This window comes from Saimiri boliviensis, chromosome 12 (genome assembly GCF_048565385.1).
Source record: "Saimiri boliviensis isolate mSaiBol1 chromosome 12, mSaiBol1.pri, whole genome shotgun sequence".
Taxonomy (NCBI): Eukaryota; Metazoa; Chordata; class Mammalia; order Primates; family Cebidae; genus Saimiri; species Saimiri boliviensis.
The window spans coordinates 79990247-80007597 of record NC_133460.1 but is presented as its reverse complement, the minus strand read 5'-3'; the positions used below and the strand labels follow the sequence as shown (position 1 = coordinate 80007597).

General features: G+C 42.8%; 1 protein-coding gene across 50 annotated transcripts in view; it reads left to right on the top strand.

Moving 5' to 3' along the window:
* SORBS1 (sorbin and SH3 domain containing 1) overlaps positions 1-15945 on the top strand; it is a 254213-nt gene extending 238268 nt beyond the window's left edge. For 32 of the 50 annotated variants that reach the window (XM_074382623.1, XM_074382629.1, XM_074382625.1 and 29 more), the window contains 3 exons: positions 5788-5846; positions 9399-9511; positions 12552-15945. In XM_074382623.1, coding sequence (XP_074238724.1) covers positions 5788-5846; positions 9399-9511; positions 12552-12619 — 240 coding nt within the window. In that variant the 3' untranslated portion in view covers positions 12620-15945. Of the gene's footprint in view, positions 1-5002; positions 5063-5655; positions 5847-9398; positions 9512-12551 lie in introns of all 50 variants that reach the window. The other 18 variants (XM_074382630.1, XM_074382628.1, XM_074382626.1 and 15 more) reach the window with 3 other exon arrangements.
* Positions 15946-17351: the final 1406 nt, after the last annotated feature.

Here is a 17351-nt window from a genome sequence, read left to right as displayed (position 1 = left end):
AGAGCATGGCCTGGAACCCAGATTTTCTCACTGTCCCGCTGGGAGGTCAGGGTAGGTCACCAGAAAGGTGGGGTGGGGTCTGAGAAGACTTGGGGTGTGAGACGACTGGAGGAATCCCATCTCTGTTAGACTCAGGCAGAGCCTTGTGCTATTTCTAGAGGGGATTTGGGGCCATAGAGAAGTTGAGTTTCTCTGTCCTGTCCACATCTTCAGGACTTCCTGCTGTTGTGTAGCCTATATGCAATTTATCTGGGCCCACAAGGGCTTGGCACACACCCAAAGCTGGAAGAGGATGCTTAGTAACTCAGCGGTAGTGCCAGGTGTTCTGTGGATCCAGAGGGATTAACAGCTCCAGGGAGGCTAAGATCTGATTTCTCGGGGATTTCTGTGAACTGAAAGTAGAAGGGCAATAGCAAGGACACATGCAAGGTCACCCTCTTGGGGAGGATGAAGCCAGCACTCCAGGCCAGGAGAGGCGACTTGCGTACAAATACGGAGAAAGCAGTTTCTGGATCAAGGACTGTCACCTGCTCACTATTAATGGTGGAAAGGAGGGGAGTGCAGTGTGTGTGTGTGTGTGTGCCATGTACTGGGCTGGTTGTTTTTGTGAACATGTGAAAAACTGGCACGTCACCAGAGTCGGAAATGTCCTTAGCATGAGATAATATTCCCTTTATTCTTAACCTTAGATGAAGTCCTCGGTAGAACTTGCATCTTCTCTTAGGCTTAAATAAGGGCAGATGCTAAGGATCTGGGGAGGGTTCAGAGCAGCACTGTCTAGTAGAAATATAATGTGAGCCACATGTGTGATTTTAAAATGTTCTAGTAGACACAGTAAAGTGGAACAACTGAAATTAATTTTAATATATTATAACCTAATATATCTAAAAATTATTACTGAGATTTTACATTCTTTATTTTGTACGAATTTTTTGAAACCCAGTCTATGTTTTCATACATAGTACATTTTACTTCGTACCTGCCACATCTGAAGTGTCCAGCAGCCAGCTGTGGCTACTAGCTATCGTCATGGATGGGACAGGTCCAGAAGAAGCACCGTATAAAGCTGTAAAGTGATCAGAAAATGGGGACAGGAAAAGAAAAAAAATACCTAGAGGGGGAAAAAAATCTGAGGATGCACAGCCTTCAAAATGAAGGGCTGATTCTTGTGATGGGTAGTAATGGTTTCCATTTCCACTTAGGTTCTACTCCCATGCCATGTCTTCATCCCCTGAAAAAAACTGGTTTACATTTCAATTACATGTGCCATTTCACTTAAATCTAAACAGAGAGAAATTGAGTCTTAGCCAATAGAATAAATGTTTGTCTTGCCTTCTTCCTTCATTTATTCAACAAACCCTGAGTGAGGTACCCAGTCATCCCTACGTCTCAGGAAGGGGGTTGTTTGTACTATACAAACGTTAAAGCTATGATGATGATGATCCTTAGCTTTGGGTATGGCCTGAGACCAAGGAAGGTACAAGGTGGGCCTCAGTATCCCATCCTTTCCAGTACTGAAGTTCACAGTTAATGATCAGACACTATTACTGTATACCATATATTTTATATAAGGAAATGCCTTTGAACACCTTGAGTAAAAAGCATGCAAGAAGGGAATGATAGATAGTGCCTGTTTTCAGATGACGCAGAAATTGGGTGTTGCCATCATAGTTACACAAGCAATCTAATCATGACCCAAGAAGGAGGTGGCAGGTGGTATATGGAGATTAGACATCAAAGGGCTCAGCTCTCACACTGCCTTGTGCAAACCTCACAAGGTCAGCTCCCAGCCACCTGGCAAAGGCCTGACATTCTGAGATATTGTAGAAGAAGCACGAAATGGCCCCTTTAGTTTTGTCTCTTCCTTTACTCCTGTCAGAATCCAAGATGACTGGTTTGAGTGACTGCAGTTTAGAAGGGGTTTGGAGAACTTTAAGATGCTTCCTGAAAGGACAAGAGAGTATAGAAGTGGGCCTGAGTGTGGTGGCTCATGCCTGTAATCCTAGCATTTTGGGAGGCCGAGGTGGGCAGATCGTTTGAGGTCAAGAGTTTGAGACCAGTCTGACCAACATGGTGAAACTTTGTGTCTACTAAAACTATAACAATATTAGCTGGGTGTGGTGGCCTGTACCTGTAATCCCAGCTACTTGGGAGGCTGAGGCAGGAGAATTGCTTGAACCTGAAAAGCAGAGGTTGCAGTGAGCTCAGATTGTGCCACTGCACTCCAGCCTGGGTGACAGAGCAGGACTCCTTCTCGAAAAAAAAAAAAAAAAAAAATGGTGCCTGGGCTGGAACTTCTCTGAGCCTTAAATTCCTTATTGTGGACTCCTGAAGTCAGAAGGTTAGTGCAAAAGTCAGATGTGTAAAGGACCTATATCTGCTTATAAAATATCAGGTTCTTTTTAATATATCTGATTCACTGATCCTGTTTTCAGCACCGGATTATTTGCTAGACAGTTGATTCCAGTCACTCCTTTGGGATGAATGAAGTTGATTGAAGGATGCTAGGTTTCTGTAAGCCATGGAGATCTTGCCAGGAGATTGCTTACATCCTCTCTTTATACCACATTTGACCTGAGGTCATGAGGCCACCATGGAATTTGGAAATACTTTGTTTTTTTATGAGAACGTTTGTTTTCATGAGGTGTGACCCAGACCACCGGTCTTGGGATGCTGTAGCCAGAGAATCTCAATGTGGGGCAGTTGAGGCCCACTGCACCCTTGCTGCCAAAAGTTGGTCTGTGAACCAGCAGCGTCTGCACTACCAAGTAGAAATGCAGAATCTCACAATATAGCCCAGGTGTATCAAGTCAGAATCTACATTTTAACAGGATCCCAAATGATAGCTGCATACATTAAAGTTTAAGAAGCCTGGCTCTACAATATCCCAATGAGTATAGTCCACAGCAACCTCAGGTTAAACAGCTGCTGTGGCAGGCAAATCATTTCCTCTTGAGGCAGCCCCTTGTATTGCTGGACTGTTCAAAAGTTCTCCCTTCTGTCAAGTTGAAATCTGCATATCATTGTCACCCACTCAAAGTGCCCAGAATAAGTTTCATTCTTCTGAAAGCCCACATAGAAGGTGCTTTCCTTTGTGATATGGACACCTTAATTCAGAGGCAGTGAGTGGAGGGTGGATGGTGAGTGGAGCCACAGAAGGTCAGCTCCCAGTCACCTGGCAAAGACCTAACATCCAGAGTCATTGTAGAAGAAGCATGTCATGGCCCCTTTAGTTCTGTCTCTTCCCTTCACTCCCGTCAGAGTACAAGGTGACTGGTTTGAATGACTGCACTTCAGAAGGGGTTTGGAGAACCTGGAGAGGCTTCCCAAAAGGACTGGGGTATTGTGGAGATGCCTGCCATGGAAGTTAGTCCTGCAGGGTGTGCTACTGACCGAGGACATTTACAGTAGAGATGAACAGGAGGGGGTGGTCTGGTGGAGTGGAAAGAGCAGCCAAGCCACTTTACCTCTTATTGGCTGTGTGATGTTGAGGAATGCATGAAACCCCTCTGAGCATCAGCTTCCTGGGTTTTTAAAGAAAGCAGTGATAAACCCTGTCCTGCCTGACTCCAGGGTTTCTGAGGGACTCACTGAAGATGAGTTCAGTGAGCACACTGATAAGGTAGAAGATAGTCTGAGGATGAAAGACAAGGTCAGGCGGGCCAATAGATGAAGCCAGGAGACAAACCTACCACTGACTTGCTGTGTGACCTCAAGGGAGGCTCGCACTCTGTCTGTGTCTCTCTGTGAAACAGTAGGTCATACACAAAAGATTTCTAAGCACCTGTCTAGAAGGCCCTGGAGCTGTGGCCTACTGCTTTTTTTTTTTTTCCCTCTGAGACAGGGTCTTGCTTTGTCACCCAGGCTGGAGTGCAGTGGTGCAATCATGGCTCACTGTAGCCTCAATCTCCTGGGCTCAGTTGATCCCAAGAAGCTGGGACTACAGGTGTATGCTGCCACACCTGGGTAATTTTTGTATTTTTTGTAGAGACGGGATTTTGCCATGTTGCCCAGGTTGGTCTCCAACTCCCAAGCTCAAGCAGTCCTCCCGCCTTGACCTCCCAAAGTGCTGGGATTACAGCCATCAGCCACCATGCCGGGCTGGCCTGTTGCTATTATTGCATGTTATCTGGAAGATTTTTTTTCAAGAATGGCTCTTCAAAGTATTTATTTAGAAAAACTTCCTAGAGCTTGGAATTGAATCCTCTCTGGGGGACATAGTTCCAAACATTCTTCCAGTGAAGACTTGGCCCCTGCAATGGAAGCCCCACTCCAAAGGCAGGTCTGCTCTTGCACCTGTGTTTCTATGTCACCATGTGATACCTGGGTTGGTAAATGAAGAGTGACAGTTTGGTCACACACAGCCCTATTTCTGGAAGCAAGTTCTGTCCTACAAGCTGTCTGAACTCATCTCATACCTCACTGGAGTATGTCATGTGCAGATTTTCCAGAGGAATGGTCTTGGTTGATACTTACACTTCAAATATTGCCAAGGAAGTTTTCAAAAATGTTATCCCCTGTTTCAGTTTTTATAAGTTCTGAAATATAGCAGACCCAGTGGTTCTATGAACTTGCTCTGCTGGAAGGAGCTTCCAGTGAATAAAATAACCGAAGCTGGCTTTGGGTTCAGCAGCCTCCCCTAGATGCTTACTAGCTGAGTGTGAGAGGACCAATGTGTGCAGAGGGACATGGCTAAGACGGCCTTTCTGTGTCTCTCTCCTGCCAATCTGGGGACCCTGTGTTGTTCATCCTCACCTCACTGCAGCCGTGTTTCCAATTTCTCATTTCATTTCCTGGATGCTTGCTTCTAACTCTCCATTTGCATTTTCTTCTGTGCATCCACCGTGTTGTTGTGGAGACTTGGTGGCCATAGGCCGCCAGTATCCGGTGTCATCCAAGCGTGATGGTGTGGTACGTGGATTTGCTCATGCTTTTATTTTGAATCCTTTCCAATGTGACATCTGCTAAAATGTCTCCCTTATAATTTGCTTGGTGATCACAGCTTTCTCATCATTCATTGAGAGCAGGACCTGATCTCACAGAATCTGAAAAGAGCTATGTGGTAAGATGCCTGTTGAATAAGACTGCAGCTTTTCTAAAGAGATCCTTGCTGATCCTTCTAGAATCTAGACTAGAGTGATGCCTGGTTAACCCACAGAATCATTATTTATAAGAATTCTGTGGCTGTTGTAGTAGAGCAAGATGTTAGGCCACTCCCTTACCCCCAACCCCTGGAAAAAAGCAGAGGAGTTTAGAGACAGTATTTCTACTCTGCCTATATGTGGGATTAAATTAATATATTAGTGCATGATTGGGGATACATACTTGCATTTCTACCCTAAAGTATTACATTTGTAACAGTTACTCACTAATTACAGGCTTGTATGCTGCTGCCTTTTTTTTTTTTTTTTAATATTCATACTAAATTCCAAATTCTTCTGTATCTTACCTGTTTTTCCATGCTTACGCCTGGATCACTCCTGCACTCCACTACTGGAATATCTATTTTTTTAACCTGGATCTTCAACTCTGTTTTCTCCCTGGACTTATGTGCTTCATCTGGAATGTTACATCTCTTCCTCTCTTTCTTTTTTTTTTTGTCCCCATGTTGACTGTTTTATTGGGGTTTCTGGATATCTCGGGGCCACCTCACAGGAAGCGGTTTGCAATGAGATCATAAACATTGCCGAAAAATCTGTTCATTACTGCAGCACTGTTTCTCATCCCCTTGACTTTCATCACAAGGTATCCCCTTCTGACAATAAATCATCTTTAATCATTTCTCAGCAACCTCAAGCCCAGCAGCGAAGAATCACGCCCGACAGAAGTCAAACCTCACAAGATTTGTAAGTATTCCTGGTGAACTTCGATTCTCATGTTCTCAGAGGACTGCTGGTTTTAGAAAGTGGGTCACTGGCTGAATATGGGGCAGTCGTTTGTGGGAGTGAGTGAATTACTCCCACGTTCTCTGCTGAGGATTTCTAATGAAGGCTGTGTTCCCCATCTGCCAAGGTGAAAACAGGTGGCAGGTAAATAAAGACCATCATAGACTTCTGGGAAAGAGGCAGGTAAAGCTTAACTTCTGTAGAATGGCAAATGAGAGCTGTGCTGACTGGTTTCATTTCTAGTGTAGTGGGAACACAGAGGAAGGAACAGTTAATTCTGATCAGCCATGAATGAAATGGTTGTTTCATTCATTTATTCATAAAAAAATTATTGGATACCTCCTATGTTTTAAGCACATAGGAAAAAACTCTGTGCACAGAGAGAAAGAGTGATTTGTACCAAGCACTGAGAGACAAATTGGATGCTGAGAGCTAGAAAAGGGAGGAATATCTCTTCCCAGAGGAGAGGACCACATGTACAAAGGGATAGAATGGGTGGTATTTGGAGAACTTGATGAGGCATGTGTATCTGCTATGTACGGGTCATGGAACAGATAGAGATGAAGCTCAGAGGTGGGGTGGGGCCAGATGGCAGATTCCAGAATGCAGTTGAAGTAAGTTTAGATTTTATTCTGTAGGTACTAGGGGGCCACTGAAGATTTTTGAAGTAAGAACATATTGATCAATTTTGAAATAGGGAGATAACTCTGACAACAGAGTGGAGGGTAGATTTCATAGACCAGGGACAAAGATGTGTGTCAGGAAACATCAATCCAGCTAAGAAGCCATGAGGGCCTGAGCCAGGACAAAGCAGGCATTCTGTAACCATGGAAGTGCATATGATTACCAATGGAGATACAGGTAAAGAAGCCTAGCCAGCCGCACAGACTGGGAAGGGGCAGCAAGAGATGCCGGTAAGGGTCTAAAGATGTTCACTTTCACAGAACAGCTACAGCATCTGGTCAGCAGTGTCATGTGCCCCAGAGAGGCCAAGGGTGGGAAATGAGAAATGTCCAGCAGGCATTTTCCATGGTGACTGGAAAAATCACTGTGACTTCTGATGTAGCAGTGTTAGTGTTAGTAGGGTTGGCGGCAGGTGCTGTGTTAGGAAGGATCGATGGTGAGTGGAAGGCGGCGGGGGGCGGGGGAGGCTACAGATAAAGGGAATAGTAGAGATGGGAGATGTTTTTAGGGTGCAGAGACAAGCACATTTGTACCAGAGGAGAATGCCAACTAATGCAGATAAGATATAAGTGAAGGCAGAGCCTAGGAAGGGGGTTCAGCATGGCCTGGAGAAGGGACCCTTCTTTCCTCGCATGTGGAAGCAGGGGCGGGAAGGTGAGTAGAGGCACAGAAACTGAAATCTGAGGGGAGAGGATTAAGGTGCTACCCACAGCCAATTTCCATCTCCAGAAGTCAGGGCAGAGTGAGAGCTCCCTTGGCTGAGTGTGAGGCACCAGGATTGACACGATTGCTGGGGAAAGGACCCCATGTGACAGTGTCTTGAGGAGTATGAGGTTCATTCTAAATTAGAGCTGACTGGGGGACCCAAGCAGCAAGAGTGTGGGACTTTGTCCAGTTTGTCTCCACTGTCTGGGAGTGAAAACAGAGAAGCAGATATTGGAGTTATTTCCCAGAGCTGAGGCTGGCAAAGCTGCCATGGTGGGAATTCAAGGGCCCAGGCATTCTAAGAAGCTGGCAATGGCATATATGGGGAGGCCAGAAGGGGAATCCAAATTGAGTAGGAGACAGCAGGCAAATACAGAAACATGAAAATAAAAAAGTATTTACCAATTATAATTAATCAATCTGCATCTCTTAATTCGTCATTTGAGACCTTCCTTCCGGCAACCAGATCCATCCACCAAATTATCAATGTATTTGGATAAATATGAAGAGTGAAGTTGTCCCTCTGGTTGTAGCAGAGCAGAATGAACCTCTTGTTTTTGGGAACTGACTCCACTTGCCTGTTTCTAGTCCCTCTTGCTTGCACACTGCAATTCATTGACATCTACTGGAAATGGTGGATGATTGGCTCATTTACAGTTTTGCCTGCTACTGTTGTGTCTCAAAATAGTAAACAGAGTTGTGAAGTTGGTGCATAGTAGGTGCCTCTTATGTATTTGTTGAAGAAAGAAAGAAATAAAAACAAAGTGTTTCCTTGATGCCAAAGCAAGGATCAGATTTCACCACAAGCAGTCCAGCTGTCTCCAGTGGGTGTTATAGCAGACAAAGCAGCACAAACCCAATGCCTTAGGCCAGCTAGCAAGTAAATAAAAATCTTGCCCTCAATTTCTCACTGGGATAGAAAAAAGCAAAAAGCTTTCAAGGGTTTCAGGAAAATGACGTCCACATTTAAAAGCAGTGAATGAAATGTGTTTAGGCATGTAAAGAAACTCAAGATAGTTTTGCTAAACAGTGAGGCAATTGGAATGTACTTTTACTAGCCATATATATAGCTATTATATATATGATATATGGCTATTATATACACACACTTTTTTTTTAAACCAGTGTTTTATGTTCTCCATATGTATGACCAGACTGTGATGTCTCTGGGCCTAAATAATTTTCCGATTATGCTTGATAATTTACATATATCATCCTATATTAAGGAAAAGGCTTGGTTTACTTTAAAGCAGGGGTCCCCAATCCCCAGGCATTATCAACTGTGCTCTGCCTCCTGTGAGATCAGTACATTAGATTCTCACAGGAGCATGAGCACTATTGTGAACTGCACATATGAGGGATCTAGGTTATACCCTCCTTATGAGAATCTAATGTCCCGATAGTTTCATCCTGAAACCATTCCCCCTGCCCGACACCGTCTGTGGAAAAATTGTCTCCTATGGAACCAGCCCCTGGTGCCTAAGAGCTGGGGACCACTGCTTTAAAGGCAGAGGTCAGGGTAGAGTAGCGGGTGTTTTAGATAAAATGGCTTGAAATGAAACTAAGAGGCTGGGCATAGTGGCTCATGCCTGTAATCCCAGCACTTTGGCAGACTGATGCAGGCAGATCACGAGGTCAGCAGTTCAATACCAGCCTGGCTGACATGGCAAAACCCCATCTCTACCAAAAATACAAAAACTAGCCAGGCATGGTGGTGAGCACCTATAATCCCAGCTACTTGGGAGGCTGAGGCAGGAGAGTCACTTGAACCCAGGAGGCAGAGGCTGCAGTGAGCTGAGATCATGCCACTGCACCCCAGCCTGAGCGATGAGGAATCTCAAAAACAAACAAACAAACAAACAAACAAAAAAGAAGAAGAAACTAAGAGGACTGATCATGGCTTGTCAGAAGTTCTCCATCCCTAAGTCTTAATTAACTTATATGTTGAATGCATCTCCCCAAATGCTAAGTTGTTAGGGAAATAGTCAATAAAATACTTTTATCCCCACTGATAAGTAGGAAACTCTACTGAAATGTTGATTGAACTTGTAATGAAGTTTAAAAATCCATTATTTAATTCTGTCAACCTTTGAGTCACTTAATATTCATTTTTCTCATATATAGATTTAGCTATCAAGCATTATATAGCTATATACCACAGAATGATGATGAGTTGGAACTCCGAGATGGAGACATTGTTGATGTCATGGAAAAATGTGACGATGGATGGTTTGTTGGTAAGAATCTCATTATGTTTTTCTTACTAGTTGTGTATTGAAGGAATAACTGGGAGATATGAGCCATGTAAAAAGCAAAGCAATCTTCTCTGCACAGAAAGAAGAGGCTTCTCTGCTTTTTATGACCTCAGCAAGGCTGGGCTGCCAGTCTGTGTTGCTCTTAGATGGTGTGGATGTTGCTAATGTTGGACCTGAAACCAAATCTGCTGCACAGAAGAGCAGTTGTCACATTTATTAATTGGGTTTCCATTGATATTTATATTGTGCATGTATCTGGTTTTCATTTGTAATTTTTATTTTTAAAACCCTTATGAAATAATATAAAAAAATTTTGACTGAGCCTCTGTCTCTTACCGTGAAACTTAGGCATATGTGTAGATGTTCTAAAGACCTTATTTACTCCAGCCTTTCAATAATATTAATCAAAGCAGCCTGCTTAATTAAAGGATTTGCCTTTACAAGAAAGAGAAAGATCAACATTTACTGAGATTCTGTTACAAATAAGACACTGTATTTGGTATGCTTTTATTGACATTCTCTCAACAAACAGCCTGGTAAGATAAGAATTATCCTCACTTATCAGATTCAAAAACTGAGGCCCAAAGAAGTTAAGTAACTATGCCAAGATCACCAGGGTAGCAAAGAATGAGGTCAAGATTTGAACTCAGGCTACCCATCTCTCCTGAAATCTGTGTTCTTTCTGCTCAGGCATGAATATAATGTTGGGAGACACTAACCTACTCTTTGCCTCAATTTCTCCCTATACAAGTGGCTTTACCTTCATGATCTTTCTAAAGATCAGCTCTCCCCTGATTTTTCTGGCAAAGCTTCGCTAAAGCAAAATAATATCTGGACTGGAGTGGTGAGGACGGCAAGACCTCAATGTGAATGAGAAGTCAAAAAGATTTGCCTTGTCCTCACCAGCCTCTTAGAGAATGACCGCATCCTCCCAAGGTCCCCAGAAGCCTATGGCTCTCACTGCCTTGAGTCATTCTGTTCAGTAGAAAGTCAGGTCTGAGAAGTCAGTGACCACTCCAGTGCAGTGCAATCCAATAGAAATGCAATGTAAGCCATGTATGAAATTTAAAATTTTCTAGAAGCCATATTAAAAAGAAGTAAAAAGAGCTGGGTACGGTGGCTCATGCTTGTAATCCTAAAATTCTGAGGTCAAGAGTTGGAGACCAGCCTGACCAACATGAAGAAACCCCATCTCTACTAAAAATATAAAGTTAGCCTGGCATGGTGGCACATGCCTATAATTTCAGCTACTCGGGAGGCTGAGGCAGGAGAATTCCTTGAACTCAGGAGGCAGAGGTTGTGGTGAGTTGAGATCGTGCCCTTCCATTCCAGCCTGGACAAGAAGAACGAAACTCTGTCTCAAAAAATGAGGAAGAAGTAAAAAGAAACCAGTGAAATTAATTCTAATGTGTTTTGTAAACCCAGTGTATTCAAACTGCTATCATTTGAACATGTAATCAGTATTAAAAATTGTGAGTGAGTTATTTTACATACATCTTTTCATACTAAGTCTTTGAAACCCAATGTATGTTTTATAGTTACAGCACAGCTCATTTCAGACTACCTACATTTCGAGTGCTCAGAAGTCACATGTGGCTATCATTTTAGAGAGTGCAGCCCTAGTATGCACTAGTTGTTGAACTCTTTCAGGAATATTTTTTTTAATGGAAACTTAGGTGTGGGAAGGAGCACTGGTTCTCTAATGGAGGCATCACCCAGGCTGGAGTACAGTGGCATGAACTTGGCTCACTGCAAGCTCTGCCTCCCGAGTTCAAGTGATTCTCCTGCCTTAGCCTCCCAAGTAGCTGGGACTATAGGCCTGCATCACCACGCCTGGCTAATTTTTGTATTTTTAATGGAGATGGGGTTCTACCATGTTGGCCAGCCTGGTCTCGAACTCCTGACCTCAAGTGATCCACCTGCCTCAGCCTCCCAAAATGTTGGGATTGTAGGCATGAGCCACCACGCCCAGCCTTCTCAGTCACTTTGAAAAGTAGCCTTTTCAAACTACAAATAAAGTAGCCCAGCAGAACTCACCTTTATCATCCGTAAGGAAAGATGTTAACTAGCTATGTGGGCCAAGGCAAGTTTCTTATTGTCTCTGGACCCTACCATCTCACTTCTCTAACCTTCTCGGCTATTTTCCATAGGAATTCAATTAGATATTTTAGGTGTCCTAAGCTTTAAGATATTTTTTTAGCTTAGAAGTTTGACTTTGGGTAGTAATTCCAACCCACTAGTAGTGGCTGCTTGAGATGCTGTGTACAATAGGATTCCAAAGCCAAGTCTAAGCCAGTTAAGATAAGGGTGTAATGATCAAATTGGGATGTCTGCTCAAGAGAGGATGATAATGACACAACACATATCTGCCATTCCTGCTTTAGAGAGAGAATCCTAAGGAAAGGAACTAGATTAAGGATCAGCAGTTCTGCATGTGCAGCAGCCCAGGAAGGGCTTTGTTCCCAGATGGCTCCGTGCTCCTGGCTTAGCAGGAGCCCTAACAAGATTGGTACCAAAGACAGGGACTCAGTTGGGAGCTTAGGCACAAGCTCAGTAGGAATGTCCTTTTGATGGGTGGCCATAGTCAATGGGCTTTTAGAAACTGCACAGTTTAGAAAATCTGAATCCCATGTGTCATCTTATGTCAGATAAATGTATGAATTCTTCCACAAAGCAGAAGTGTTGGAAAGAGCAATGGACTGGGAGGCAGAAGACCTGGGTTTAGATTCTGCCTCTCATACTTACGAAGCGGTGGGACCTCAGACATGTAACTTCCTTTCTCTGAACCTGGGTTCTTCCTTCTGAAAAACAGGAGTATTAGAAATACCTGCATTGCTTACCACCCAGTATTATTTGGCAGGCTAAGTGAGATAAGATAGGGGAAAGGACTTTGGAACCCATGTGGTATTCTCTAAGCTGCAGGACTGTTACCAAGGGGCGTTTGAGCAGAAATCTGCAATGTGCTCTCTCAACTCATGTGAGTGGGTCTTCTCATGTTTTATATGTGTGTGTTTTTTTATAGGTACTTCAAGAAGGACAAGGCAGTTTGGTACTTTTCCAGGCAACTATGTAAAACCTTTGTATCTATAAGAAGACTGAAAACCATGGAGATTATTTTTATTGGAGGATGAAGCATCATTCATGAACTGATCTTTTTAGTTGAGTCAGTAGGAAAATTAATACAGTGGATAAAGTAAGAAGCAAAGGACAGGGACAGAGAAGTGTTGTGTTTAAAGCCCAAGCCTGTCTAAGGTTACTGTATATTAGACAGGGCCGAACTAGTGTGCTGAGCAAAAAGAATTGAGGCAAATTGTATTTACTTAGTCACTTCTGGGAGCCACTCCAGCCTTTTCCCCTCCCCTCCATCTCTTGGGTAATCTGACCTGAAGCATAGTCCAGGAGCAGAGTTAGTCAGAAATGCCTCCTGCTGCCCCAGCCTGTGAAAGCTCCCATCTCAAAGGAATTATTGAGCCTGAAGGCTTCAGGTCTAAGAATGCACCAAGACCCCCAGCCTACATCTCCCAGCTCCTCTGGAGCCGGCTGATCCTTTAATACTGCTGGAGGTCAGTCTGGGCTGCCTAGGCTGTCCCTAGACAAAGGTGGAGTCCCCCAGACTGCCCAACACCAAATCCTCACTCAACTTGCTGAGGTGTGGATGGAGAAATGGAGGCAAAACTTGGGCTCCCGATGCATTCAGCTTGCCGTACAGCTCTGCTGTTGACTGCCGTGGTGTTCAGACAGAAAAGCACACAAGGTTTGCCCATGAGAACTGGGGAGCAGATGGCCAAGCAGATAGGTTACCAAGTGTATTTCCTGTGATTAAGTCAGGAAGCACTGTAGCTCCCGAGGCCACTGAATGGTCCATTATTTTCCCACATCCCTGGCTTTTATAAATGTTATCTTCAGGACAGCGCCGCTGCAGTTATCAGAGCACTATTGCTCACTTTTCTTTTCTGGCTTATGTTTGTCTGGGACAGTTTGGAATTGGGAGGCCTATTCTCACAGAAAACCAAAATGATGTTCAACAATTAATTTACATTCACCAACTTACGCTGGCTGCCGGGGGCCCACTGATAAGCAAGACATGCCCAGGCTTTGCCGTGGCTCCAGATCTACTCCCTGTGGGAGTTCAAGGATCACACAAATTGTAGTAATCGGGGTTGTGAATTTGAGTACACCCTGGCAAGGCTTCCCTTCCGACTGAAGCAGCAATTCTGCCACTACCAGCAGCAACCAGGACGTCTGTCCAGGGGGTTGTACCAGAAGAGAGAGGCCCCTGTGACGCCTGGGGTGCTTGGTCACAACTCTGTCCAATTCAAGGATGTTTATTGGCCTCTCTCTTAGACCCCTTAGTGAGACAACTACAGAAATGGCCCATTCCCTGCCCACCAGGAACTCAGAGGTGACTGGGAAGACAGACACAGGAAAAAGAGCGTAATCAAGAGAGACTGTGATATGTGCTAAGAAGGATGTGAGGGAGGAAGAGATGAATTTTCCCTGGAGGGATCCTAGAAAGCATTGTCATATTTCTGTCTCCATTAGCTCACTGTTAAACAACTATGATGCTAGAAGAACCTTTGTCTGAGGATAGTTCATAGCTGGAAATACTTGGAATGTTTTCCAGAGTCTCCAAATTCTCGTCTTCCCCACAGGTACACATCCAAGTTCACAAGTAGGAGTAGCAATTCTAGGAGATAGGGGTGTGTACAGGAACCCCTGGCTGTCTGCATATAGCTCAGAATTACCCCAGGACCATTGTCCCAAGGTCTGGAGTCTTTACAGGTAGGCAAAATTGATTTTCAATACCTGTTCTTCAGCTGCTGTCACAAATACCTATCTTAGGATCCCACCAGCCTCCCACCTCCCACCAGACAGCCACAGCACCCTCACTTTCTCCCTATTCTTTCAAATTATTTTGTCAGGAAAGAAGCTGCCGCTGGTTCATTCACACTAAGGTGTAAATGATTGATAGTAGTAATGTGTTACCTCTTCCCACAGACAGTTGTTTTTAAGTAGGACAGAGCAGGGCCTTTTGGGAATCCCAATGGAAAAGGCTATGGAACTGGAGGAGGTGAGCTTTCTTGGTAGAAGGAGACTTCCTGATTTTCCTTAAGACCCAGTGAGAGTAAGACCTATGGCTTTGGAAGGTCTGCTCCACCATCTAAGAGCACTGTTTTTTTTTTTTTGTTTTTTTTTGTTTTTTTAACTGTCTCTGAGGGAATATAGTAAAAATGCATATGCACGTGCAGTTTGCACAGCAGCATTTCACCTGTTTTGGAATGTATTGGCTAATGTGTTTCCTGGTCTTTCTTAGACATGAACCATTAACAACACTGTCTTATCGAACAGTTTTTTTGAGGGGTGCTTCTTGATTAGGTAGGTAGTTTTGAACATGTCTTTAAATACAGCTAGAAAATAAAACCAATTTGTAAAGCCACATTTGCATATGATGCCAGCCTCACGCATTTGTGTATCTCCAGAAGTTCGGGTATGCCTCACCGATTTGCCCGTCTTTAATAAAATCATGTGTTAAAATTTGCATCACTTCGCCTTCCTATGTATGATGAAACAAGGAACAGAAGTTTCCAATTGCTCTTTTGTCTTCAGACATTTAGTAATACAAAGTACCTATTTTTATGCTGAAATGTTTATACAGGTTTATTAATAGCAAGTGCAACTCACTGGCGGCATGCCTTGCAACACATTTTGATATATTAGCCATGCTTCCGGGTAAAGGCAAGCCCCAAACTCCTTATCTTTTGCAGTCTCTCTGGGATCAGTTAAAAAAAAAAAAAAAAAAAAAAAAAAAAAAAAAAAAAAAAAGTCATGTGCTTAAGAAGTGGGACTGTAAATATGTATATTTAACTTTGTATAGCCCATGTACCTACCTTGTATAGAAATATAATTTTAAAAATTTGAATGGAAGGGGGGTAAAGTAAGGAAGTCATGAAGTTTTTTTGCATTTTTACTTAAATGAAGGAATTCCAAATAACTCACCTACAGATTTTTAACCCAAAAATAGCCACTGTAAAGTATTAAAATTTATGATAATTATTCTACTAGGGAGGGAAGGTAACTATAATCTCAGTTATAGTTTTGTTTTCTTTTTAATTTCATTCTTTTGGGGTTTTTTTTGTTTCTTTGCAGTCCTATTTATCTGCAGTCATATTAAGTCCTATTGCTAGAATAGGTTACTACCAAAAAGATTATATTCTGAAAGAAAAATAACTGACATTATATATAACCAATTAATTTAAAGTATTGCCATTTAAATTACACACTGAGAGCATGTACTATGCAGACATAGATTTTTCTGTTCATTTATTTTTCTTCATTGCAGTGGACTGATAGATGTGTTGAATTACTACATTTGCTGTACATATTATTTAATAAACTTTATTCAGAATTGCGTGGCATATGTTTGTTCTGGTCATTCATTGTTTCTTCCTTTGCCAAGCTTCTCAAATGAGACTTAAATTCACTGCTTCAATTTCTCTTACCCTTCTTTCCATTCCTAATAGTTTACCATCTGCCTTCTATCACCTCCTTGATGATACCACTTCTTACCTTACTTTTTTCTCAGTAACCTAACTCCTGACCCTTTGAATTAATTGGTTACTGTTGACCATTTTACCATTCTTTCTTTCTTTTTTTTTTCTTTTTGAGATGGAGTTTTACTCTTGTTGCCCAGGCTGGAGTTCAATGGTGCAATCTTGGCTCACTGCAACCTCTTCCTCCCAGGTTCAAGCAATTCTTCTGCTTCAGCCTCCTAAGTAGCTGGGATTACAGGCATGCACCACCATGCTCGACAAATTTTGTATTTTTAGTAGAGACAGGGTTTCTCCATGTTGGTCAGGTTGGTCTCAAACTCTCGACCTCAGGTGATCCGCCCCCCTCAGCCTCCCCAAGTGCTGGGATTACAGGCGTGAGCCACTGCATCTGGCCCCATTTTACCATTATTTCTAAAATATGTTTTTTTTTATTATGGTAACAAAAGTAATGCACAAATGTCTTTAAAAACAAAAGTAAAACATTTTAAGTTATGTATAATGAGTCTTGATTTGTTCCACAAAACATGGGTATGGGAAATGACATAGCACTTCATTTTTGTTTTTTGTTTTTTTTTAAATTTACTTATTTTACTTTAGGTGCATACTATATCTGGCATTTAGCCCCATGTTATTCTTCCCCACCCCCCACTGTCTCTCCCCTACCCCTCCCAACTGCCACCCAGTTTGTGATGCTCCTCTCCCTGAGTCCACGTGTTCTCATTGTTCAGCACCCAGCTATGAGTGAAAACATGCAGTGTTTGGCTTTCTGTTCTTGTGTCAGTTTGCTGAGAATGATGGTTTCCAGATTCATCCAAGTCCCTACAAAGGATACGAACTCATCATTTTTTGTGGCTGTGCAGTATTCCATGGTGTATATGTGCCACATTTTCTTTGTCCAGTCTATCATCTATGGGCATTTGGGTTGGTTCCAGGTCTTTGCTATTGTACACAGGGCTGCAATGAATATACGTGTGCAAGTGTCTTTATAGTAGAATGATTTATAGTTCTTTGGGTATATACCCAGTAATGGGATTGTGGGATCAAATGGAATTTCTATCTGTAGATCCTTGAGAAATCACCATACTGTCTTCCACAATGGTTGAACTAATTTACACTCCCACCAACAGTGTAAAAGTGTTCCTATTTCTCCACATCCTCTCCAGCATCTGTTGTCTCCAGATTTCTTAATGATCGCCATTCTAACTGGTGTGAGATGGTATCTCAATGTGGTTTTGGTTTGCATTTCTCTAATGAACAGTGATGATGAGTAT